The following is a 27,452-nucleotide window of genomic DNA, read 5'->3' as shown; positions in this document are numbered from 1 at the left end:
AATAATAATAATCATTTTTAGATGAATCCAATTTTTAAATTCAACAACCACTCAGATCAACCCAATATTTAAATTTCCTAATCAATCCAAGTTATAAATATAACTATTAGTGGAATTCCTTCTCCCTTTCTGCTCCTTTAAAAGCCAATTCTAGTTTCATTATTTCTTTAATGATTTCTAGTGACTCTAGTTCTTAGTGATTACTTCCTTCTAAAAAGACATAATTGCCCCTTTGCATTATATATTTTCCTCACAGAAAATCATCTACTCATATAACCTCAAGTATAGTCTCTACATGAGGGAATCCCAAATCTATGTTTTTATGCTTGATAGTTCTCTCTAAGTTTCAAGCTCATAGTAATTGATATCCAGGACCTCAAAATCAATATGTCTTAATTCGAAGTTATCATTTTTCATTTTCCTAGATCTCTAGGTTTGAAACCTGGAGTCACTCTTGACCCCTTTCTCTCACTCTCCTCTTGCCCTGTGATTCTGCAGAAACTGCCATAGAAATGCCGCCTCATCTTCTCCTTCTTTTCCCTTCCTGCTTCTATCACCCTGGCTCAGGCCTTCAAAACAATGGACTCCCCCACTCCCCTGGTCCTGCCTTTCTCTAGTTAATTCTACCAACAACTACCAGATCAAACTGCCTACACCAGATTTTATTACATGTCTCTCCATTGTTCAAAACCTATCCATGATGCCTCAATGCCCATGACATTCTATGACTAATGCCAGTGATCAGTCCACTGAACCACCATACCTACTCTATGGCTCACTTCACCGTTAGCTGTATTCCATCCTTTATGATCAGTTCTTTCCTAATGACTCCGGGTCTCAGTAATCAATTCCACTTCTCAATTTCTTGTTAGAAACATAGAACTAGAAGGGACCTTCTAAATCATCATTTCCAACATTCTTCCAGCACAGAAGTTTCTTCTCTAGGATTCCTAACAAGTAGGTGGCCTTTTCTTCTGCACTTACAAAGATGAGGACATAGTAGGTTTTTGATATTTTTCCTGCTTCTCAACCTTCCTTTCATAAATTTCCCCTTTCCATTGCATGCAGCCTTGATGGAGCCTTCGGTCAATGTTCCCTACCTTGCCTTTGCCTGAGGAGGAGGGGGAAAAGAAGTGGGGACATCTGACCCAAGCTATAACAATTAGAATTTCTTTCCCAGTAATTCTAGGGGGTGAACCAGCACAGGGTGATTTATCATGATGATGGTGCCCTCAAGAAACAGTTTTTTTCCTCTGTCACCATGTCTGCTTTGGTCACTGCCCTTCCCAGGCCAGAGGGTGCAGCTTTTTCTTCAAATCTGTGAGCCACCTTATAGCTTATGATTATTTCACTAAGGCTATCTAGACATTTTCTGTTGCTTATTACCATGGAATCCTAACTGACAAAAAGATAGCTGTTTATTGTTCAAATGGTTAGTGTGTTTCTCCTTTCAGCCAGATGGAATCTTATTCTTTGTTTTTTCTATCAATTGTGCTTCCTCCTCACCCCACACCCGCAACAATCAAAAGAACCTAATGTCTGCTCCTACAAGAAGAACTTTACGCATACGAAGATGGGTGTCAGTCTCACTTCTGGCTTCTCTCTTCCCAGCTAAACATCCTTAGTGCCCTCGTGTTTGCCTATGACAAGGAAGGGGCAGGCCTATGACAGGGAAAGGCTACCTCACCTCACATTTCCAGTCTCAGGTCTGGAAACTCAATTTTGTCAGTACATGAGGAAATGCTATCCAAATGCAAGACTTAGAAGTATAAATTAGAATGCTGACTTATTGATTATCGATGTAAAATAAAACTCATGTCAGTTAGAATTCTTGTGTGCTCCATGTTGTTCTGTCCAAGTCTATTCACCCAATCTTTCACTGGATAAGGAATGTTATTATTGATTAGATTTCTTCCTCCTCTGTTATAATTACATTTTAGTTCTACCTCCCTGAGATTATTATTTCACTCACCTGTGAAGTCACTCATGCTCATAGAGCATCTTGGGTGAGCCCAGTAGCTGTCTAATTCCACTTAAACTCATGGATTTTGCTGTTGTTGTTGTTTAATCCTCAAAGGACAATCCTGTTTTCAAGTTCTTGGAGGATGCCTCGTTGCAGCTCCCAAATACTGCCTGAATTCTCAACATTCTGGTTACCCTCCGCTGGAATCTTCCTAATTTATTAATATAATGTATCATTGCCCAGTATTTGAACCAATTGCTTAGAACAATTGCTAATACTAATCAGACACTCTGTTTCTAAAATTTCTTTTCAATAATAACATCACAGGGTTGGCCACATTTATACTGTGATGTGCCAAAATTCCCAGGTTGAATCAAGACTTGTAATTGGATAACTTGAAAACAAAATGTAAGTGAATTATGTCACATTTTAAACCTTTGCAATAATATGCTTGTTTTCAGGCCCTTCTTCCAGAATACCCATACCTTTTTAGAAATCATGATTCTGTCCAATATATTAGTTACATTTGTAGCTTTGTAGATCTGAAAACTCAGTAAGCAAGCCTCCAGTCCTTCTTCTAGAGTCACTCACAAGCCCTAGCTGGTTTGTCTCCGTGGATAGAGTATTGGCCTGCAGACCAAAGGGTCCCAGGTTCAGTTCTGGTCAAGGGCACGTACCTTGGTTGCAGGCTTCTCCCTGGCCTGGGCCCGGATCAGGGCTCATGTAGGAGGCAACCAATTGATGTGTTTCTCTCTGTCTTTCCCTCTCTCTTCCACTCTCCCTAAAAATCAATGGAGCCCAGCTGGCATGGCTCAGTGGTTGAGCATCGACCTATTAACCAGAGGTCATGGTTTGATTCCCAGTCAGGGCACATGCCTAGGTTGCAGGCTCAAACCCTAATATGGGGCGTGCAAGAAGCAGCCGATCAATGATTCTCTCTCATCATTGATGTTTCTATCTCTCTCTCCCTCTCTGGAATAAATAAAAAAAAATCAATGGAAAAATATCCTCTGGTGAGGATCTACAAAAAAATTTAAAATAAATAAATAAATAAAAATCATGATTCTGTCCAATATATTAGTTACATTCCTAGCTTTGTAGATCTGAAAACTCAGTAAGCAAGCCTCCATTCCTTCTTCTAAAGTCACTCACAAAGTAATTGAAACTTACTAGATTCTATTCTGTAGTTCATGCCCTCTTTTTGTAGTTCATGCCCTCCAAAACACTGATGGAAACTATTTTGTCCTTATTGTTTGCTTTGAAAGTGTGACTTTGCACTAAAAATTCTCTCCAATGTGACTTTAAGCTTCGTCGTTTCATTTCAAGTCCTTTCTGGAATACCTTTACCTAATAATCACTTCTTCTGTTACCTTGGCTCTCCTCCCAGACTACTTCAGGTGAGATTGTCTCCTTACCCACTCACCCCTTCTGCCACCCCCACCCCCACCTTTCCCATGATGTTCACCCAGGCCTAATTGTCCCACCGCCTTCCAGTTCTCTTTAATATTGTATAACAATAAAAAATGTTAGGCACTCAAAAATCACCCAATTTAAGCAATTAGATAACATTTAAAATCACTTGCATAATAACATCTAATCCATTTCTCCTCCCATTTCTCCCAAAGGTAATCAATATCCTATTGTGGTATTTATTTGTGCGTGTTTTTATCTGTTTGCTACATGGTCATGATTCAAAAATCACTTATAGTATTATATTTCATGTTTTTAAACTTTATATAAATACAATTACAAGCTCAATATTATGTTTTTGAGGTTTAGCTATGTCACTGCGTGTAGATCCAATTCATTTGTTTTCAGTGGATAGCGAATTCCATTGCATGGCTATGCCACAGTTTGTTTATCCATTCTTTGTTTGATGGACTTTTATTATCTAAACAGTGCTACACTGAACATTCTTATGATTAGCAATTTTGGCAAATGTACTAGTATGTCTAGTGTATACAACTCGGGGTGAAACCACTGGTTTTGAGGTTTTGAATGTTTTCAAATTTCTGATGTCCCACCAAATTGGTCTCCAAAGTGGTTGCACCAATTTACACTCCCATTAACCATGAATAAGAGTTCCAGTGGCCTCACCAATGCTTGCTTTTAGGAGATTTTTTAAGTTTTTGTCAATTTAAGTGAAACAGGATATCTGATTATCATTAAAAGTTGCAATCCCCTTATTATTAGTGTAGTTGATCATTTTAAAAATAAGTTTATTTGCTATTTGTCATTTGGCTTTCCCTCTCCGTAAAGCACTTATTTATGATTGAGCTTTATTTTTCTTTTCATTTTTCTATTGAGATTTAAAAATATATAGTTTTTCTTATTAATTTGAGGGAGTTTTTTTATATTCTTGTACTAATCCTTTGTCACTTATGCTTCTCTTACTCCAAATGTAGCTTGCATTTCACTTTTTATTATAATAAATATTAATATCTGGTAGGACAAGTATCCCCAATCCCTTCTTTAAAATTGCTTTGATTTGGTTTTGTTCTTTAACAATTTTGTATTAGGTTTCTCAAGTTTCATGAATGATGCTGTCATACCTTGATTGGAATTTCATTGTCTATAGATTAATTTGAACAAAATTAACATTTTAATGGCATAATCTTCTTATCTGTAGATCTTGTATACTTATCTATTTATTTAGCACTTCTTAAATATCTTTCAATAAAGTTTTATTCTTTTCTTAAGGATCTTAAGAGTCTTACACATCTTTTTTAAATTTATAAGTATTATATTTTTAGCTGAGATTATAAATGGCATCCTTTTTAAAAATTGTATTTCACAAGTATATTTTAAGGTGATTATAACAGAAATGGCATTTGTGTACTGGTCTTGTATCCAGTAGACTCATTCAGCTCTCTTATTTATCCTAATAATTCATCTATAATTTTTTCTAATTATTCAACAAATAAACTTTGAAAATAGAAAGTATCTTGACTTTAAACATTCCTGTTATTTTTATTGTTCAATTTTATTATATCCTCAATAGATTTATGTTTGCTTGAAATGTCAACTACTAAGAGAGATGTTTTAAAATTTCCCACTATAATATTGTATTTGTTAATTTCTCCTTGTACTTTTGGCAAGATTGCTTTATGAATCTGGAAGCTTTATAATTATGTACATATAAGTTTAGGGTTGCTATTTTTTCCTTGGAGAAATTTTTCTTTTATTATTATATACTAAGCATTTTTATTCTATATGATATAAAACATTTTAGCATTTTCTTGCTTTTGGCCATAAAATTTTATATCAAAAATAAGGGGGGAAAAATAAACTAAATCAGTATTCTTGCTCTTATCACTTTTGTGTGAAATAGCTTAGGAAATTGTAGCTGACACAATACACCATGAGATATATAAGAGATATAGATATAATACAAAAATATTTCCAAAAAATCTATGAGAATGATCTGAAAAATTATCAAAATTATAAAGAGTGGGGCTAACCATTTGGGTACAAAATAAATACAAAGAAACAACTGTAAGTTGACTTAACCAGCAATAACTAAAAGTTCTAATGAGGAAAAAACAAATATTTTGCTAACAGCAACAACAAAAACATAAAACACACCAGTAAACACTTAAAAGTTTGTAAAGCATAGATGAAGAAAATAGCTAAATGAGTATTGTAAAAGAATTGAGAAATGGAACAAAAAGAGGGCCTTGAAATGAACCTGATGTATATGAAACAATTATTGAAAATGAGTATTCAGCAAACAATGGTGGGAGAACTTGATTAGCTATTCAGAATACAATGTGCATATTTGCTTACGTCCATAAATATGAAATAGATTTAAGAGTTAAGTGAATAGCTAAGAGATTAATTTCTAAAATACCAAATGTTAAATGTTTTCAAGTATTTTTTAATCTAGAAAAAATATGGGTGAAATTTTATGAAACCTTTGATAAGGAAAACTTGAAGTAAAAAGAAAAGCTGCTGTAGAAGTTACAGGGAAAGAAAGGAGTTTGTGTAAATGAACATTTGCCTGTGCTTGGGGTGCCTCTGCCAAGTATGTGAGCAGTTGGCGATCCTGGTTTCCCTTGGGCAAGGAGACTGGGGTGAGAGGGAGACTACTTATCACTGTGAACTCTTTCTTTGTATCTTTTGAATTTTTGTACCATGTCCATGAATTTCATTTTCAAAAATATTAATAATTTAAACAACTTAAATTTCCCATTAAAAAAATGAAAATCAATAAAGCCACAAAATGATTGACAGAGTTGACTACCTAAATACTCAACATGTCAATAAATAGCAGCAAAAAATAAGTAAATAAAGTCTAAAAATACTGAAGCATGGAGACACATTCACAAGCAATATGCCAAACTTTGACTTAATATCCTTAACAGAAAAAGATACTGCTCTAAGGGAGGACCAAAACTAATGAAGTCATCTGAAGAAAAATAAACATGAGATACAGTGGGTAATTCCTAAAGGAGGAAATACAAATGGCCAATAAACATGACAAAATATTTAATTTCCCTTCCTATCAAGGAAATTCCAAGTAAAATAGCAATGAGATATTGTTTTTCATTGATCCCATTAGCAAAACTTAAAAATACTTTGCTCTTGCAAAGGTACAATAGACAGAGCATGTTTTCACCCAGCTGATGAGAGTATAGATCTGTAAGACCTTTCTGGAAAATAATTCCGCAGAGTGTATCATGAGCCTTAAAAATATTCCTCTCCTTTTCCTCAGAAATGTCCACTTCTGGAGAATCTAGGCTAGAAGTAACTTAGAGTGTAGAGAGGGCTTCGTGCTGGCTGCTGAGTAGAGTGTTGTCCTGATGTGCCAACTTTGTAGGTTTGATTCCATCCCTGGTCAGGGCACATACAAGATTCAACCAATAAATGCATAAATAAGTGGAACAACAAATCAATATTTCTCTCTGTGTGTCTCCCTTCCTCTCTCTCTCAAATCTTAAAAAAAAAAAATTATATTTAAAAAAAAGAAAGAGAGAGAGCTTTGTGCATAAGATGGTTACTGCAGCAGCATGGTAATAGTATAAAAAAGTTGTTAGAGCTGGAACTTGCAGTGGGATAGAAAGCCCCATCACTTCCTATCTGATGGCCTCCCTGTTCTATTATGCTTGCAGTTCTGTCAGTCCACCATGGAGTTCCCAGTCAGACCGATTTCCAACTTAAACCAGTGTGCCTGTTTTTCACATGTAGATGTTTTGAAGGATCATATCATCTCTCAATAAAGATGATTAGGTAGTTGAGGGAGAATTAAAACAGAACAACAGCATTGGGAAAAGTTAATATGGATTTGGAAGCTGTTTGGATTGAAAAAAGAAAGATGACATGATGTGTTCTATTGTGTACAGAGAGAGAAAGCTTATGAGGAGAAGTTGGAAGGTAACTTGAAACATTTCACCGAAGTTACTGAAATGTCAGAGCAAAAAATAATGGACTTAGAAACTGAAATAGCTTGAAGATTAAACCCACTTGCGAGTGAATAACTAAGTTCCTTTGGACTCTCACTGCTCCCTGTCTGTGTATCTGTGACACATGGATCTGCTCCATTTGAGCACATTTCCAACTCTGCCTCTTCCTCAAGAGTCCCGACTCGGAAGAAGGAGGCCCTGGTGGTATCGGGCCTTACCACCTAGCACACAGTGTGGCCCACCTGTTTGCTAAATGACTCAGTATCTGTTTTGTCGGATAAACCTTTGAGGGATTATTTTCCATGGTATTATTTAAGTGAAGGTTTTCTTCCCAATAGGATTACCAAACCAATAACAATGACCAGGCCGTGGTTGAGATCTGCATCACAAGAATTACCACAGCCATCCGAGAGACAGAGTCCATTGAAAAGCACGCGAAGGCCCTCGTCGGGCTCTGGGACTCCTGCCTGGAGCACAACCTGAGACCCTCCGGGAAAGACGAAGACACCCCCCATGCAAAAATCGCCTCTGATATCATGAGCTGTATTTTACAGGTATGTTGGTATTTAACATCATGCCTATTTGATACTGGCTTGGCAGTTGAGGTGAACATGTGATGGCTCTGAACCAAGAGCCAATGTTCTATAGTGTTTGGATACTGTCAAAAGATACCGCAAACCATCAATAACTAAGCCAGGCAGATTGGTCATTAATTAACCAAGAAGGTTCTATCAAGCCCCTGTGAGGAGTTCAAAGGAAAACCACAGCAAGCTCTAATTTGTTGGGAGAGATAAGACACGTGCATATAAGAAGCTAACAATAAAGCAATGTGTGTCAAGATTTAAATGAGGAATATTGGAAAATGCAGAAAAGGAGACCCCTTTCATCCAAGGAGACCAAAGAGGGAGTGGAGTCTGAACTGAGGGACAATGAGCTTGGAATATGTGGAGAGAACTGTCATTTTTAAGTGTATTTCTCTTTTTTAAATTTATCTTTATTGTTGAAAGTATTACAGATGTCCCCCATATCTCCTCACTGACTCCTTCCACTCCGCACGCCCCCCACCCCCAAGCCTTCACCACAATATTGTCTGTGTCCATGGGTTATGCACATATGCATGCAAGTTCTTTGGTTAATCTCTTCCCATCCCCTCACCCCCTCCTTGCCTTCCCCCTGAGATTCATCAATCTGTTCCATGCTTCTACGTCTCTGGATCTATTCTGTTCATCAGTTTATTTTAATTATTCATAATAATAATATTAACCTGTTCTGATCATATTTAAATTCTCTCTTCTGGCGTAAATATCAATTTGGAATTTTGGCTCAGCCACAAAACAATTATGTGAGATGGAAATGTTGGGCAAGGCACTAACTTTCTAAGCCACAGTTTTCTCCCTGTAAAATGCAGATGAAGCAACATTGTCTATGACACATTTTACCAACCAGTGATGTTTATGGGTGCTTCTCAAAAGAGAATTATTGATCAAACTAGAGGCCCGGTGCATGAAATTCGTGCACGGCAGGGGAGGGGGTAGCGGGGGGTGTTGTCCCTCAGCCCAGCCTGCAGTCTCTCCAATCTGGGACCCCTCAAGGGACCTTCATTTTTTCCTTCAAGAGTGTGGTGGAAAAACCCTAGATTACCTTCTTGGAGTCTTATAACCCAAATTACCAAGAACACTGCAATTGGTGGCCTACAGGGAGCTTAGCCAATGAGTTGTCAGAAAAGGTATTTACTCTCAAAATGGTTTGGCTCAGTGGATAGACCGTGGGCCTGCAGACTGAAGGGTCCCAGGTTTGATTCCTGTTAAGGGCATGTACCTTGGTTGGAGGCATATCCCCAGTAGGGAGTGTGCAGGAGGCAGCTAATGGATGTTTCTCTCTCATTGATATTTCTGACTGTCTATCCCTCTCCCCTCTTCTCTGTAAAAAAAAAATAAATTTTTTTTAAAAAAAGGTGTATCCTCTGCAGCTCACGCAGCCCCTGGGTTGTGTCCACTGGGCTAGGGGCGTGTCCCTGCCACCCAGTGGTGGCTGCCGGGGTCTCCGCACACCCCAGAGGCCAGCAGCCATCCCCCTGTGGAGGGCGCTAGGCTTGGGGCATGGACACAATCTGGCACTTGGTGCTGGAGCTTGGAAAGCCTCTGGGGCGGGGCGGGAACATCCCCATCTCCAAACGCCCCAAGGCCAGCAGCCAGTCCCACCATGGGCCCCAGGCTCGAGGCTTGCAGGGACCCTGGGCAGCACGCAGCGGTGGCCGCCAGGGTCTTGGCAAACCCAGGAGGCCATCAGCAGCCCCTGGTCCTGGGCGCCTGGCTGGAGGCGTGGCCCCAAACCGCCGCTTTGTGCAGGAGCCTTTGCAAGTGGCTTAGGGAGGCCAGCAGCCAGCCTGACCATGGGCCTCAGGCTCGGGGCTTGCAGGGACCCCGGGCAGCACACAGCAGTGGCCGCCAGGGTCTTGGCACACCCCGGAGGCCAACGGCAGCCCCCGGTCCTGGGCGCCTGGCTGGGGGCGTGGCCCCAAACTGCTGCTTTGTGCAGGAGCCTTTGCAAGCCGCTGGGGGTGGGGCGGAACGCTATAGTGATGCGGGGATGTTCCGCCCTCCAGGTTGCTTGGCACCTACACCCATAGGCTCTGAGTGGCCAGGGGGCATTCTGGGACCCCTGCCACTCAGGACCTAAGCACGGGCCTACAGGCTAGGAGCGGCCTGGGTCCGGAGGATGTTTCCTGGACCCAGGCCGCTCAGCGCCCGCATATGCAAATTAACTGCCATCTTGTTCACTCTGATTGGCTGTGGGCATAGAGGAAGTGCGGTCAATTTGCATGTTTCTCTATTATAAGGTAGGATAAGTTGGTAAACACTGAATTCAATCTTTCCCTTTTGAGCTACCACATGCTTCATAGTATATTAAAGTCTTCAGAAAGTCCTGCAATAAAGAAATCTGGTTAACGGATTAGTACAGCATTTTTCACTGTGATTCAACCTTGAAACTTTCTCCCCTAGCCTTACCTAAACACAATATATATAAATAGCCCACTAAGCACAGTTCAAGAACATCTCATTGTGTTAAAGTGTCTAGCACTGTGTGTAGCATCTACTATTAGTTTCATTCCTTCTTCTTCTACTTTTTCTCAGAGTTGTCTATGCTTAACTAGAGCATATTTCATATTTCACATTCAGTCCAGGGGCTGGTGAACTGAACAAAAGACTCTACACACACTATCACACTGGTTTTTCTGTTTGTTTGTTTTTTGTTTGTTGGTTTGTTTGTTTTTTATCTTTAGAGTTAGGGATGGGAGGAGAGAAAATGGGGATTTCACGTATAATGAGAGATTAATATTGCTTGGATATAACAACAAAGACCGAATATATGTTCTTCATTGGTTACCTTGAATATGTTATTGACATACATCAGAAACATATTATTTTACTCCAAAGTGCCACTCCAAGGTCATTCACACAGAAAGTAGCTGCATTCTTCAGCTCCCACTGCCATTTCTAAACCATTGGTCTAGAGCCGTGGTCGGCAAACTGTGGCTCGCGAGCCACATGCGACTCTTTGGCCCCTTGAGTGTGGCTCTTCCACAAAATACCACGGCCTGGGCGAGTCTATTTTGAAGAAGTGGCGTTAGAAGAAGTTTAAGTTTAAAAAATTTGGCTCTCAAAAGAAATTTCAATTGTTGTACTGTTGATATTTGGCTCTGTTGACTAATGAGTTTGCTGACCACTGGTCTAGACACTAGCACAGTGCCACCCAACAGAAACAGAATGCAGGCCACAAACATGAGCCACAGATGCCACTGGAAATTTTCTAGTGATCACATTAAAAAGAAGTACAAAGACACACATGAAATTGATTTGATAATATATTTTCCTTAACTCAATATATCCAAAATATTATTTAGGTATGTAATCAATATAAATAATGGTGAGATATTTTACTTTTCCATGCTAAGTGTTATAAATCCGATGTGCGTTTTAGCACGTCTTACTTTGGAGGACTCCCCTTTCAGGTGTTCAGCAGCTTCACGTGGGTAGTGGCTCCTGGGGTCGCCAGTTCTAGAGAGTCCGGAAGATTTTCTGGATGGAGATCACCTTTGGAAAGGGTTATGGACAATAAGCAGGAATTTCACCAAATAGAAAAGGTGGAGTGAGAGGACATTCCAAGCAGAAAAAAACAGCTTGTGCAAAAGTCCAGATCTGTGAAATAAGACCAAGGTCAGAAGAGCAGGCTGCCCTTCCAAGTGCCCTAAATTCTAATAAAAAATGATGTTTCATTCTGGGTAAGGGGTTAGGTCCTCTGCTTCAAAGTTGGGGGTGGGATGGGAAAGAGGAAGCAAATGTTTCTGAGAAATAAAAATGCCGAACTCACTGCTGGTCACTGACTCAGTGACTCTGTAAATGAGTTTATAAGATTGTTGAGCATAGGGACCCAAGGACAAGCACTGATATTTTTGGAAAGAGATAAAGAGAAGGACAAAGGGATAGGCCTCGTGGTTGAGAGGGACAAGAGACGCCAGCCTGTAGAGACAGTGTGGGTACAGGGTGTCCTGAATGTGCCCTCCAAGGAGGCAGAAGGCTTTGTAAAGGACAGCGGGAAACCCTACAGGCAGACTCGCCTTTCAGCAAAGGTCATGATTTGTCCAGGCCACTCCTGGGGATGTGACCCCAGAAAGTCAGCCCAGGAAGCAAAGCAAGGCTGTGGTCACAGCACTGGCAGTTAGCTTTCATCCAATTTTAAGGAGAACTATCTGGCCTGCAATGAATGCCAAAAAGATGATTTTTCTCCTACTTGTAATTTGGGTTCTTGTGGGAACCATGTATAAATCCAAATGACTCATATTCTGTTCTGTTGTGTGTGTGTGTGTGTGTGTGTGTGTGTGTGTGTGTGTGTGTGTGTGTGTTTTCAGTAAAATAAAGAGTAAATCAACTTTCAAAAGTCAGCCTTACAATTTTTAGCTTGCACAACAATAAAAAAGAATGATTTTCTCTCCATCCACTTCGTCTCCCCAAACAAGCAATCCCTGCAGCAGGCGAGGGCCCACCAGTTCTTTCCGTGTGCTTGGCTATTTCACTTGATATTTTTTTTCTGGCCATTTCATTGTCATTTCAAATTTAAATATTTTCACTCACACACAAAAACTTTCTGTCTTATTTTCCCCAAAATTGCCTTTTTCGATCTTATTCCCATCTACCCCAAAGGACCATTTTTTATTCCTCTTTTAATGAGTAATTATAGGGGGTGGACAAAAGTGGATTGTACAAATAAGTAATACAGTAATTAGTAAGTAATAATAGAAGAATAAACTCTGTGTTTTGTACACACAACTGTCAACATACTTTGGCCAACCCCTGTATCGAATTCTTTTTCTTTGTCCCTAAATTTATGAATTTGCCACATTAACCTTAAAATAATATAAAATTCCAGAATTCACCTTTTAGACATTCCTCAATATAAAATTCATACAGTTGTGCAGCATGTACTTCTGGGTTCTGCTATCTCTTGCCTTGGGTGATATGCTTTTACCAACCCACCTGAGTCCTTAGACAAGGCTCTCAATCTATCATCTAGAAAATAAAGGATGAACCAGATCACCTTCCAGTTTGAAATTCTGATTCCCTTAGGACAGTGGTCGGCAAGCTCATTAGTCAACAGAGCCAAATATCAACAGTACAATGATTGAAATTTCTTTTGAGAGCCAAATTTTTTAAACTTAAACTTCTTCTAACGCCACTTCTTCAAAATAGACTCACCCAGGCCGTGGTATTTTGTGGAAGAGCCACACTCAAGGGGTCAAAGAGCCGCATGTGGCTCGCGAGCCGCAGTTTGCCGACCACGGCCTTAGGAGATGCTGAGAGGTAGAATAGCAAAGAGCTTTAGAGCTTGAGGGTCTTAGAGTCAGATGCTCTTGGTCTTACATAAATGAGATAAAACTTATTTTATCTCTCTAAACTTCTGTGCTGCCAACTGTAAAATGGGCATAACAACTTTGTTGCTCCTGAAGAACATCTTTTATTATAAAAGCCACCTCCCTGTGTGGTCTAGCCACTCTCTGGAAGTGCCTATTTCAAACCACAGATTTCTATGACCTGGTTTTTATATAGAATTGGCCAATGCCTATTTCTTTGCCCCTCGAAAAGTCATGAAGGGGAAGACACCCTCCACATTAGATTCTAGGATAAATCCAAAACTGAAGAGGGTTGAAAAAAATTAAAATGCACTTCAAGGAGGTTATAACCATTGACATGGCTGATGAGCTAGAATGAGATTCTAGAGCAGTTACAGCCTTTTCTCCAACCAAATCACTTAAGCAGAGCTGTTGTCAAGTTAGCTCTGCATTTCATCTCTCTCATCTTTGCTCACACTGTTGATGAGCCCTATGGAGAGGAAGATTGCCCAAGGACATTATCTGGAGGGAGGAATCTGAATAATCCCCAAATCTTACGGTTAGAAAATCAGAAAGAATCTGTTTTTCCTCTTTAGGAGGACCCCACTGACCATTCTCTTTGATTCCACATGTCAGTTGTCTTATTTCTTCTTCCTCAGTTATGTTGTATGAAGATTCAAAATCTGTCCCTGATTGGCATTGCATGCAAAGTGCTTTGGATAGTTTTGAGAGCATTTCCAATGCAACTCTTCGGGCAGGACTGGTTATGCTGGTTTAGAAGTTTATCCAATAGGCAACCCAGCTCTACCATTTACTTGCAGTGTGATCTTGGGCAAATTAATCTTTTTGTGTCTTCATTTTGTCACCTGTAAAATGCAGATGACGAGAGTAATTGCCACATAAGTTTGTTGTGAGGATTAAATGAGTAGACATTTTAAAAAAAAAACAGACATAAAATCTTTAGGACACAGAAAGTGCCGCATGAATATTGACTTTGATGTCATCATAAGCATCCTCTGCAGAAGACTCTAAAACAGCACCTTCTAAAAGGCTATTAATTTAATTACTTGTTATAGCCATTGTTCATTGCCTAGGTCCCCCTCCCCAAAATATAAGTTCTGTTTTGTTCACTAATGTAGTCCCAGCACCTAGAACAAGTGAATGGCACACAGTCAGTGCTCAAAATAATATTTTTTGAATGAATGAGTGAGTGAACAAATGAACAAATAGTTTAAGAGACGTGGCTGTTGTCTGGCTTCCATACCAAGTGCCCTTCTTTCAGAGTGGGCCATGGTACTTATTTCTCAATTAGTGCCACATGAAACAGTGGCATGAAATGAAAGGAGACTGGGACACCCGCCCCCTAGGTTCCTGAGACCCGCTCTCATTATGTGTCAGGAAATATACTGGGAAAACTTAGGCGTATGTGCCATCTAGATTTTACTAGGCTGTGCTACTAAGAGCCAAGCATTTTTTTATGTAAATTCAAATTTAGTTTGACTATCTAATCAATGATGCCAGATGAATAACCATAAAATAACTATTTTAATAAATGATGTGTGCTATTTCTTGAGACTACTCTTTTACGGCTCTTGCTTGAATTCGAGGCCAAAGAGCTTTTTAGTTGCTATCATTTCAGATAAATATCTCTTCTACTTAGCTTTATTCTTTTCAATCTTAAAACACTGGGAAAGGTTCCCAAAGTACATTTTCAAGAGGAAAATCGCCACCAAAAGCTCAAATTTGTGCTAATCTAGTTAGGAAATATAATTCTTGGCATCTGTAGAACAAGGGCCTCTTGTTTTGCTTCTCCAGGCAGATATAACTGTCCCCATGAACATGTCTTTATTTCTACCCTGATTTTCACTGACTCTATTCCCTGAGTACTGGACACTGAGTTGTGTGTAAGATGATACACATACCAGCCTGCTCACGTCTGCACTGAGGGGCAAGATCTATCGTAGGCTCTGGCATTAACAGCTGCTGCTAAAGTGGTTTATTTGTCTGAGTATTCATAGGCCTTTCTTGGCATGTGTGCCATTAGCATTCCTGTGCTCCAAAGAATCCTAGTGATAAAACCATTTCACGGGCCTGCGATCTACTGCATTAGCAACTCCTTTTGCTTCACCTGAGAGCAAAGCTCAGCTGTCGGAAGGAGGTTGTATAGTACCTGTCAGGTCCTAGGGCCTGTGTCTGTCCAGCCTTATCTTGGCCTTCCAGCTCCTCACTCAGATCCCATTGCTGACAGCAGTGCCCCTGGCTTCTTGATACATTAGGAACCGTCTAGACACTGTTTAGAGATTGTGAGCCTTTGGTCACAGTTCCTTAGTGTTTACATGAACTATTTGCTCTTTGCTTAATGTTTCCCTTCTCCTATCATTTAAGAAGTTTCCAGATGACCTATGAGGGGGGAGGGGGAACAGAAAAATTGAGTGCATTAAAGTTTTTTTTTTATTTGTTTGTGTGTGTGTGTGTGTGTGTGTGTGTGTGTGTGTGTGTGTTAAATAATGATATTATACAGTTTTCAGGGAATTTTATATATTTCCCTTGGAACTACACTTTAAAAACTTTAACAGCTCCCCACTCTTTTTCTCAAGAACATCTAGAATTGTGGTAAAAGGAATATGAACAAATTGGCTAAGACATCATGTTATTTCATTGTTGCTGACAAGTGTCAGTCCATGTCCAAGGTGCAAAAACATTAGCTGCTGAAAATACTGAATTCCCTGGACCTTTCACTGTGCCTGTGTTCACAACTAGTTGGAAACACCTGAGTTGTACTTCCCAATGCTGCCAACTGTGGTTTCTCAGCAAGTTGCAGGTAAAGTGCTTGGAGGCATAATCCTCTAATCATTAGAGTCTAATGGAAGACGTGGACCTCTCTAGCTGCAAGTTGTCCTTGACTAAGGACTCAGAGCAGATAAAGAAGACTTGGGTCTGCAGTTCATTGTAGGAAAGCTCTGAAAAGAATTGTCTGATTATGTTCTACTCTCAAAATGAGGGCTTTGTCCTGCCATCACAGGGACAAAGATGTGTCACTTAAAAGTTAAATTAGCAAAAGTCTATGCAGAATGGAGAAATTGGCTGTCTATGGGGGCAACCCAAGAAATTATATAAGTAAGACTGAGATGTTTGGAAAACATCCAATGCTCTAATTGAGGTGATATGAATATAACCTCAAGAAAACAGGAATAAAATATTATAATTGAGCAAATGGACACATAAATTGGCCTTTCTAAACACTACATGTCTGAAGAGTAAGTCAACAACAAAAGAGGATGCTCAGCATGGGGTCATTGTTTGGGCACATTTGTCCAGCTCTGCCCAGGGGGTAGAGATTGAATCTGATGAACAGGAAAGCTCCAGTCACTAGAGATGGTGATTTGGCTGTAGTGCAGGAATGTTATTTCAGTTAGGTTTCACATGGTCTAGATGAAATATCCCTCAGGATCTTTCTTTGTTCCCATCTGATCTTGTGCGCATGAGTGAAAATTCTGGTTAGTAATCTGGTTCCTGATATCTAATAATGTAAAAGGGTTACCCTAGGTGTGACCTGGGAGACACCCTTATGTGGATGAGTATATTGGCCTGATTATGCACCAGCCTTTTGGAAATCCTTTGGTAAAAGTTAGCATCAGTGGATCTGAGAATTCTGTGTGGCTGATCACGCACACACCCAGAATTCCAAAGCTAACATGAGGGGAGCAGCCAGCCTCTCAGGGAGGCCTCATATAGTTCATCCATCATACCAGTGTGGCCTAGTCCAGGCGTCCTCAAACTACAGCCCGAGGGCCACATGCGGGTGTTTTTGCCGTTTTGTTTTTTTACTTCAAAATAAGATATGTGCAGTGTGCATAGGAATTTGTTCATAGTTTTTTTTTAAACTATAGTCCGGCCCTCCAAAGGTCTGAGGGACAGTGAACTGGTCCCCTGTTTAAAAAGTTTGAGGACCCCCTGGAAATTCACCAAGAGGGGAGACACTAGATAAAGGCAGAGCCTAGTATCAGAGAAGTAAGCTTGCTGGCCATGGTCTTGATAGTTATATAGTTTTGGGAACTCTAAGACGTTAGGACAGAGACCCAGTAAGTGAAACTGCTATATAGGCATGATTTGTCACCAAGGAACAGTGTCAGAGCATTCAGTATGGCTGACTTCATGGTGGAATGTCAGATTATGTTGTTGAATATCTATTGTCTCTGTTCAGAAGTCAGATTGACCCTTGAGTCTGAAAAATGGGTGAAACTACAAGAAGAGATTAAGGGTTTAGCAGGTCTATTTTTGTTTCTAGGGACTGGGTGGGGAAAAAAAGCTTAAGCACAAGAGACTTAACTGGTTCACTTTAAAAAGTTTAGGGCTAGAACTGGCCTAAGGTACAGCCTAATGCATGGGGCTCAAATGATGTCACCAGGACCTGGTTTTTCTTAACTTGTCTCTAAGATAGGACCACATTGCCTTGAATGTCAAACAAATCCTCTCCTTCTGAGGTCACAAGATGGTAGCAGCTCCTCCACTGTGCATTCTCAACGCCTTGAACCCTTCAGAAAATAGAATCTGTTTCATAGAGCCCTTAATGGCTCCTTAATTATAATTGAATAACTTGCTCATCCCTGAACCCATCATTTGGACCAGGAAAATGTAAATCTCTGACCAATGTCTGAGTCATTTGACCATCCTTGAAATCAAGGGCAGAATGTCTGCATTAGAAGTACCTGAGATGATGGCTGTAGAAGCTGGAATCTGCGAAGACGTGTGTATCAACTCACTTGTCCAACCAACCATCTGTGAAAATGAATGGCATTGGGGTGTTGGGCTCACACTGGGCCATCACTGTCCATGGGTGATGCCAGCAAGAGGGAAGATGCCACCCCTCCTCCTTTCCTACCACATTATGTTCTCAATGACAACTATAACATGTTTTTCATTAGTCCAATATTTATTGAACATCTACCACAAACCCAGAATTGTGGGAGGTATTAGAGGGGATGATTCAATGTGGAAAGATATAGCACTTTTCATGTTAACAGTTCGAGGAAAACAACCACTTTTTATTTCTAATATAATATGAAGTCAGCTTCCCAAAGACACTGTGCACTGTCCAAGTTTTGCTTTATATTTACCCTAAGGGGTAGAATGGTCAGAATGGTTGACGGTAGTGAAGACATACCATTCACTTTTAAGAAAATAACTTGTATTTTTCAAATATTATTCTCAAATTAGGTAATTAAATCTGATAAAATTATTATGTGTAAGATACTGATGTTCAATGACAAAGTAAATCAAGAAGATACTTATTTTAGGATCAAATTTCCTTTATATTTTAGTCTTCTGTTCATTCATTTTTTTCTTCTGAATTTCATTAACTGAAACTTCAGTTTTTAAGATACAGTTAGAAAGCAATTTCTTCAGCATCAATCTGATGTTACTCTTCTCAACAGTGACTCCTGATCACCCTAATAATGATCAATTCGAAACTCATTTCATCATTATATCCGTTTACCTCTGCAGTCCCTTCTCTCACCTCCCAATTTTTCCACATGTACCACACTCCAGCCATACTGAACGATTTACAGTTACCCAAATGCACAACCTCTCTCACCCCTGTGCCTCCAGGTGTGCTTTTCCTTCCGTTCACTCTTTATTTTGCCACCACCCAGCCACCTCTTATTCATCCACTAGATCTCAACTAAGACATCACCTCCTCCATGAAGTCTTTCCAGACACCACCTGCAAGACTGGGTTAGGTGCTTCTTTGCTTGATTAGTACCCTGCACTTTGCCTATCATGACTCTCATTAGGCTATGCTGTGAATTGCCTCTTTGCCCTTAAGTCTCCCTAATAAGGACAAGAGTACCCAAATTCAATGAAAGCAGGGTGGAGGCCTTTGTTTTAATGCCTGCTCTTGGAGAGCTTAGCTCAAGAAATATTTCTTGGGTGAATAAACAAATAATGAGCCTCTTGCTATATGTATGTTGTTTTCTTGCATTTCCTCAGAATTACAACCGGCCCCCTGTGATGGCACTAGCCATCCCCATTGCAGTGAAATTCCTCCACAGAAGCAACAAGGAACTGTGCAGGAATATGTCCAACTACTTGTCCCTGGCTGCAATCACCAAGGCGGACCTCCTGGCTGATCACACAGAAGTTATAGTGAAGAGCATACTCCAAGGTATGGTGTGAAGGCTGAGCTTTGGGGACATGTGTTAGGAGTCATTCAAAAGTGTTTTCAGTGTGTGGAAAATGAGACCTAAAGTACTGAGAGGTACCTTAGAGTCTCTGCTTTACCACTAGTTGACTTGTGAACATGGGTAAGGTTACTTGGGCTGGCTGCGTCTGTGTCTCTTCACTGGGCAGATGAATTATTTGGGCTCATTAGAGACATTGTAAGCTTCCATCTCTACATTTCTCAGTTTGGCGAACTGTTTTCTATGCTCCTGCTCACCTTGTCCATCTACAGACCAGGGTAAGCCTGTCTGTCTGTACTGTTCTTGGTGGCAGATGAAAAACCTCTTCTTCCTTTGGTTTCCAAAAGCAAGAAATGTTAGCTAAAATACACCAGAAAATGTGTAAAGACTTCTTAAATGTGAACATTATTGGGGGCTGATTTGTGTTAAATGCTATCACAAAAACTCAAACCAGGACACCTCTGTTAACTGTTTTACATTTGAATGGAAGAGATCAAGTTGAGTCCAGTCAAAATATTTTCTTTGTCTTGTGTTTTTTCCTTTGCTTTCAGATCTATCAGAAACCATGTTTGTTTGTTTTTAATTTGGGATAAAAGAAGAATACATGGTATTATTTGATATGCACCAAATTGTCCCCAGTGCCCATTAATAAAACTGTGTGAGGTCCATGAGTATCTTGGCCTACACGTCCCTTCCTACATGTTCAAGTTGAATGTCAACCCCCTGCAAAATGCTTCCAGAAAAAGTATTTCATAGAGTCCCCAAGGACTCTATGTGCTCTCTTTCTGCGGTGCCCAGCCAGGCCACAAGCCTCTGCTGCTGTCCTCTCCATGCTTCCTGACAGGACGTGCTGTGGTGGTGTCCACTGCCACCACCCTGAGCCCAGCAAACTCTGTGGCTGCTGCCATCAAGGCCCCAGGAACAGACTCCATTCCACACTGCCCTGCCTGTCTGTCCTTTTGCGCTGCTCATTCAAGGTCAGGAGACACCAGTCCTCAGTCCACTAATTCCATGTGGCAGGATCGGGGAGAACAGCCGTCTTTCTCCTTGTTGTCACATTTTGGTGGAGAGGCCCCAGAGCAGGGTTGTTTGGCTCTCAGTGCCAAGCTGTGTGACCAAGTCAATAGACTGGTCAATAGACAGTTCGGTTTTGTCTAAAACTGTCTCTTCTCTGGGCTCCACTATAGACTTAAGAGTTGGCCTAGCAAAAATATTAGTTCTCCAGCTCTCAAAATGCCTATCACCCGCCAAGGACTGAGGTTCTGTTTATTGTACCAAACATTCCTAAGAAGAGTTTTTAGGACCCCCACCCTCACACCCCTACCCCCAGACATCTGATCAGCTTCCCCAGTGGTCTGCCAGATGTCCAGATATGTCTGAACCCTAGCCACGACAGTGGAAGTTTATCACCCTCCCTGTGCTCCCTTCTAAAGATTTGTCATTGATATTACTAGTCAGTATCCTTCTCTTGGCCACAGGATTGAATGCTAATTTCACTTTATACGTATTAAATTCGCTAAAAGCCCAGAAAAGCAATTATGTTTTTTTCACCACCTTGGTTATATATTTGGAACAGATTTTATAGGAATTAAAAACATTTATAAACCACACACATTTTAAGTCCATGATAGTTAGACTTGTAAGTAACTGATATATGGAAAAAAAAAAAAGTTGAATTGTCTCTTTGTAGCTGCCAAAAACTTAGGTCATGTATTTGAGTGTGTTTTTTTTTTTCCTTTCTTGAAATGCACTTTCAATGACAAAAAAAAAATCTTTTGAAATGCAAAATACACTTTCCTAATTCACTGCAAGCATTTGAAATAAACAAGTGATTTGGTTTATTTGATCTGGCACAACAAAAATTACCATAAAATAAATGATAATTTGACCTAAAAAGTTGGGACTACATATTTCAGGCTTTAGATTTTTTTAGGACAGATATGTCTGTAAACTCCACCATCACTCACATGAGCACATCAAACTTTGAGCTTCAAAGCAGAAGTGATCTTGCTGTCTCTGAGTAGCAAGTTCTCTGCTCTGCAAGTTTTTGTTGTATATATACCCTGCCAACAGCCTTAGGGATATCAGAAATATTTCTTTTTTCTTTACTTACTAGTGGCCTGGTGCAAGAAATTCGGTTCCCTCAGCCCAGCCTGCACCCTCTTCAATCGGGGACCCCTTGGGGATGTCCGACTGTCGGTTGGGATTGGGCCTAAACCAGCAGTCAAACATCCTCTCGCAATCTGGGACCGCTGGCTCCTAACCTGCCTGCCTGCCTGATCGCCCCTAACTGCCTCTGCCTGCCTGCCTGATTGCCCCTAACCCCTCTGCCTGCCTGCCTGATTGCCCCTAACTGCCCTCCACTGCTGGCCTGATCTCACCTCCAACTGCCCTGCCCTGCTGGCCTGATCTTGCCCCCAAGTGCTCTCCCCTGCCGGCCTGATTGCCCCTAACTGCCTCTGCCTGCCTGATCACCCCTAACTGCCCTCCCCTGCAGGCCTGATCTTGCCCCAAACTGCCCTCCTCTGCTGGCCTGATCTCACCCCCAGCTGCCTTAAGACCCCTCCTCAGCCCCCACCTTAGACTCTGCCTTCACAGTTCACCCAGATTAGGTTCTGATTGGTTGGTTTCTATGCCAGTCAGTGTCAAAAGCTCCACCTCTTAGGCAGCCATTGGCTCCTCACAGTTCACCCAGATTTGGTTCTGATTGGTCAGTTTCTATGCCAGTCAGCATCTCCAGGCCTATCTCCGGGCCTGATCAGAGAGGTGGGGCTGATCAGCAGCCCCCAGGGGCAGGCCTGGAGAGAAAGAGAGAGGCAAGAGCTGATCAACAGCTGCCATGGAGGCTATGGATCAGACCCTGCTTCTCTCTCCAGGCCTCTCTCTGGGCCTGATCCCCAGCCCCTTCAGCAGTCAGTGCTGGGTTGCTGCACCCACAGCGGCGGCAGTCAGTGCTAGGTCGCCACGGCAACCCAGCACTGACTGCAGGACTGATTTCTGGTGTTCGGTTGAGCCTTCAGTCATTATGGTCACTGCCTTTTTATATATAGAGAGATAGTTTTCTCCCCTTTAGAACTTGCTTTTTGACTTGTATTATCTGAATCCTCATTCTCCCATATTTCTACTTCTACAGAAACAACTGTTGAAGTTTACAGTTGTTTGATTTGATGTTACAAGAGTAGAATTATAGAGGTATAGAATCTTAGTTTGGGACACTAATTATGATTTAGCTTATTTACCCAGGCAATGCTTGAATGCCCACCAAGTGGTCGGCCATTCAGTGATAACGATAATAATTATAATAACCATAACTACATTGACTAAAATTTATTTCATGCTCTCTTTAAGCCAAATGCTATATTAAGTACCGTATTTTCCAGTGTATAAGACGACCTCCAACTTTTCCAGTTAAAATATAAAGTTTGGGATATACCCGCCCTATAAGATAACACCAGGCTTATAAGGCGACCCCCGACTTTTGAGAAGATTTTCCTGGGTTAAAAAGTCGTCTTATACGCTGGAAAATATGGTACTTTATACTGATTATATCATTTAATCCCCACAATAATTCTATAACAGGAGTCCTATTGCTATCCCATTTTACCAATTAGTAGTATTTTAAGTAACAGAGACCCCAGGTATAAATGCTTTAATGATGATGGTGACAATGGCAAGAATAATGAAGAAGAAGAGAGAGAAGAAGAAGCAGGAGAAGGAGGAGGAGTAGGAGGAGGAGGAGAGGAGAAAAATAGAAGAAGGAATAGAAGAAGGAGAAACTCCTCACTGGAACATGTGACTGAAAAGTGCATGAGTATATCAGACTTCCCATGTGGCTTGATTCAGGGTTCAGGGGTGGTCCCAAAAGTTATTACTCAGCTCTGCTTACTGTAGAATGGTTTCATGCTCATGTTCCACATTATGGGCCTCTGCAGCATCCAGCTCACATCCTCAGGAATACGGATTAAGGAAAAGAAACTCCTTATCTAGTCTCACTGTCTCTGTTTGACCTGACATGGGTCACATACCCATTTACAGCCTTATGTAACTGTTAACCTTTATTGCTTTACATTATCTTCTTAATACATTCAGCCCATTGCTTTGGCATGCCAAGGTATTGGGTAATGATTCATTCATCTCAATGTATCTATAATTTTTCCAAGGTTCTTGCCATCTGTAAATTTTATGAAAAGAATGACTCTACCTTCATTATAAAACACTAATTTAAAAAAGTAGGCCAGATAGGGCCAGTCAAACCTTGTGGTGTACCAGTAGTGACTGCCCCTTATACTTGGTGATATTATTCTATTGATTATATTTTTTTCAATTCTATTATACATGTTTGTTCCTGATTCCAAACCAAATGCCTCCTTATGCTTATAAATTAGTCATGAGAGACTGTCAAATGAGCGTATCTATTTATCTTTGAAGGCAAATATTTCAATAGTTCCAAGCCATTTTTTGCTACTTCTCATTATTAATAATTATACATTTATAAGTAATAGTGTTTACTTTTACATTAAATGTAAACACAAATTTATTCTATTTATTTTGTTTAGACTTTAATTTTCTGTTTTGTATTCTCTGAACCCTCCCAGCAGCAAGGAGTATTGTCTTGATTTGTACTTGATAGCTAAGGAGACAGAAAACTGAATATCCCTATATCAAATCAGACAGTTGAATCAGTATTTTTAAATCAAGCCACCAGATAAAAGCAAAAACAAAAACTGTCCCATTTAGTATTATAGGCAAATTAGAAAAAATATATAAGGGATAACTATCTAAACTTTTTTCATGTAATTAAAAAGAAGTACATTCCCCAGCTAATTCTACACAGCTAGTACAGCCATGACTATAAAAATATAAGAAGGGAAAATACAGGCTGATCTCAATTATAAACATAGATACACAAATCACAAAGAAAAACTTTAGGAAAATGACTCTAGCAATGCTTAAAGGTAAAAATAGTATACATTCACTGAGTGCTTTCTCTATACCAGGTTCTGATATTTTAATTCATATAATTCTTCCAATATCTTATGAGGGACAAACTATTATTATCTTCATTTTATAAAATTCATAAAGACTAAGTTGAATTTATTCCAAGGAATGCAAGGATGGCTTAATATTCAAAATATAATTTCCCACAGTAAAATTTGCCACAGTAAAATCAGTAAGCATCTCATAAAGTTCAGTGCCAATTTGCCCTAATCAATTTGGCTCAGTGGATAGAGGGTCTGCCTGCAGCCTGAAGGGTCCCTGTCAAGGGCACATACCTTGGCCCTGGTTGGGGCTTATGTGGGAGGCAACCAATCAATGTGTGTGTCTCTCTCTGTCTCTCCCCCTCCCTTCCACTCTCTCTAAAAATCAATGGAAAAATATCCTCAGATGAGGATTAACAAAGTTCAGTATCAATTCATTAAAAAATTTTGCAAACTAGAAATTTTGGAAAACTTCTTAAACTGATAAAAAGTATACTTTTAATGTTTGATATATATATATATATAGTGTTTCATATACATATGAAACATTAGAAGCACTTTTTTAAAGTTGGGCATGAGACAAGAATGCCACTAAATCTATTTCCATTTACTATGGCACTTTATAATCCTGATTATGAGAATCAGAAAGAAAGTGACAACAATTATTATTTCTAAAAATTGTGACTACCTATAGCAGAAAATCTAAAAACTCTCTTGTCAATTCTTGGGCAGAATAAGAGAAATTTCAATGAAGTTGCTGAAAAAGAGAGAAACTTATAGAAACCAGTTGTTTTTTCTGTAACAGCAGTAATAACAAAGTTAAAATGTAGTATTAAAAATATTAAAGTAACAAAATAAAAGAGACCTAGAGAAAAAGACGTGTGACTTTTGAAAATAAATAATAAAACTTTGTTGAAAGTAATTAAATAAAAATAAGCAAATAGAGCAATAAACCATGTTCATGGATGGGACAACAAAATGTCAATTTTCTCTAAATTAATCCACTAATGCAATGAAATCAAAGCCCCTCCAAGATTTCCATGACAAATGACAAACTGATTTTAAAATCACAAGTAAGATGCCCTGGAATAGGTAGCCAAAACAGTTTTGCAGGAGAAGACGGGAAAGTTTGGGGAGGAGAGGGAGCCAGTAACTTCCGGATATCAAGACATTGTAAAGTCATAATACAGACAGTCCCCGACTTTACCAGAGAACGTGGGACATGTTTGGTAGAAACAAAACGTTGAACTTGGAACTTTAATCTTTTCCTGGGCTAGCTGTATGCAGTACAATACTCTCCTGATGCTGGGCAGTGGCTGTGAACCGCAGCTTCAAGTCAGCCATGAGAACATGAGGGTAAACCACTGATACTCTACAGGATCTTATGTTGCCGGCGTTATTTTGGATCTTGTGTTTTGTGTTTTCACATCCCATCACGTCTACAGAATGTTCATTTGTCTCCTGCTTCTACTGAGAAGAGGAAGGCAATTACTCTTGAGATGAAAATCAACATAATTGCCCAACTGTAGGCTAATGGTAGTGTTTTGATTACACTTAAGGAAGGCTAGGCTAAGCTATGGTTTTCAGTAGGTTAGGTGTGTTAAATGTATTTTTGACTTACGATATTTTCAATTTATAGTGAGTTTATCATGACATAAACCCTTCGTTAGTCAAAAAGAATCTGTAATTAAAATGGTGTAGCACTGGTGCAAGGACAGGCTAATAGCCCATGGAATAGAATAAAGAGGCAAGATATGCATTTATGCATATATGGAAATTTCAGATGGCAGTGGAATCTTTATAATGGATAAGGATAGACTATTCAATAAATGGTTCTGGGACAGCTGTTGATATCACAGCATGAATAGATTAATTTCGTGTTGAATAAAGACCTAAATATAAAAAACAAAACTTTAAATCTCTCCTTTTGTAAAATGCAAAGTCTATTCATGATTTTTTAAAAAAGTCTTTCAGCAAACTAACAATAGAAGAAAACATTCTTAGTCTAATAAAGGATACCTACAAAAAACCCTATAATTAAAATTATCCTTAATGGGGAAATATAGAATATTTTCCTTTTAACTAAAAAATAAGATAAGGATGTCACTTGGGTAATGAATTTGTTTCCTGCTTAAGTCATATCAGAGGTAATTTCATATTTTGTAGCAATCAGAGCCTTTTCAGCATGGGAGAACTTTTTTCTGTGGTCCTGAGTAATTCTCCAAACTTGTTCTTTGTCATGCGAAGATGCTCTGTGGAACCTGCCCGGTATTGGATTATAAAAGCATAACTAATGCTTATCTTTCACTCAAGATGAGAATATGATTGGAAACCCCTAAAATTGGGGTCTCTGAACTCTAAGGGGTTATGTGAGGGCTTTTGATTTGGAACTCTGCGATGCAATGCACACTACTGGTATCAAAACTAAAGCAGTGATGTCCCTTCCTTTGCATTTCTGAATCTGTGGTGATAATAAGGAAATGCTATGTCTCTCTGTCCATATGCCTTTTACATGGTCCGCTGGCACAAGTAACAAGATGACCTCAAATGATCTGAGACTTAAGTAGAAAGTCTTTGGAATGAAAATGTAATATTGTCTCAGCAGGAGTCCAAATTCCTTTGTTATTGGCAATAGCCTAAAAAAACTGTCTAGTTAATTATGATGAATTCACTTCATTTTTTTCTCGATGTCAGAGAAAATTCAAAGCATTGATTAGTGAGCTGTCTCAGAAGAAATGGAGATAGCAAATTGACCCCCCCGTCATTTTTAATGGCAGTAACAACATGTACCACCCAGGGTAGATGTGACCTTAAATAGATAAAGCAGATATATTTTTGCCCAATGTCATACCATAGTTCATCATGGTTACTATGATTCCTCTTAATATCATCATCCTTGTTATCATCATTAACAATCATATGCCATGTGCCAGGCCCACATTAAAGGCAGAGCCATATCCATTTGTGGAGTTTAATAATCCCTAGGAGACACTTATCCATTAAAAATTCATGATACAATTATTCTTAAAAGAAAAGGTT

At 39.7% G+C, this 27,452-nt stretch overlaps 1 protein-coding gene across 6 annotated transcripts in view; it reads left to right on the top strand.

The window, feature by feature from the left end:
* Positions 1-27,452, top strand: part of VEPH1 (ventricular zone expressed PH domain containing 1) — a 192,717-nt gene that overhangs the window by 11,131 nt on the left and 154,134 nt on the right. For all 6 annotated transcript variants that reach the window (XM_079766886.1, XM_079766882.1, XM_079766885.1 and 3 more), the window contains 2 exons: positions 7,704-7,919; positions 19,244-19,418. In XM_079766886.1, coding sequence (XP_079623012.1) covers positions 7,704-7,919; positions 19,244-19,418 — 391 coding nt within the window. The remainder of the gene's footprint in view (positions 1-7,703; positions 7,920-19,243; positions 19,419-27,452) is intronic.

The sequence above is a fragment of the Cnephaeus nilssonii genome, assembly GCF_951640355.1.
Source record: "Cnephaeus nilssonii genome assembly, chromosome: 3".
Taxonomy (NCBI): Eukaryota; Metazoa; Chordata; class Mammalia; order Chiroptera; family Vespertilionidae; genus Cnephaeus; species Cnephaeus nilssonii.
This window is presented reverse-complemented; position numbering and strand designations above follow the sequence as displayed.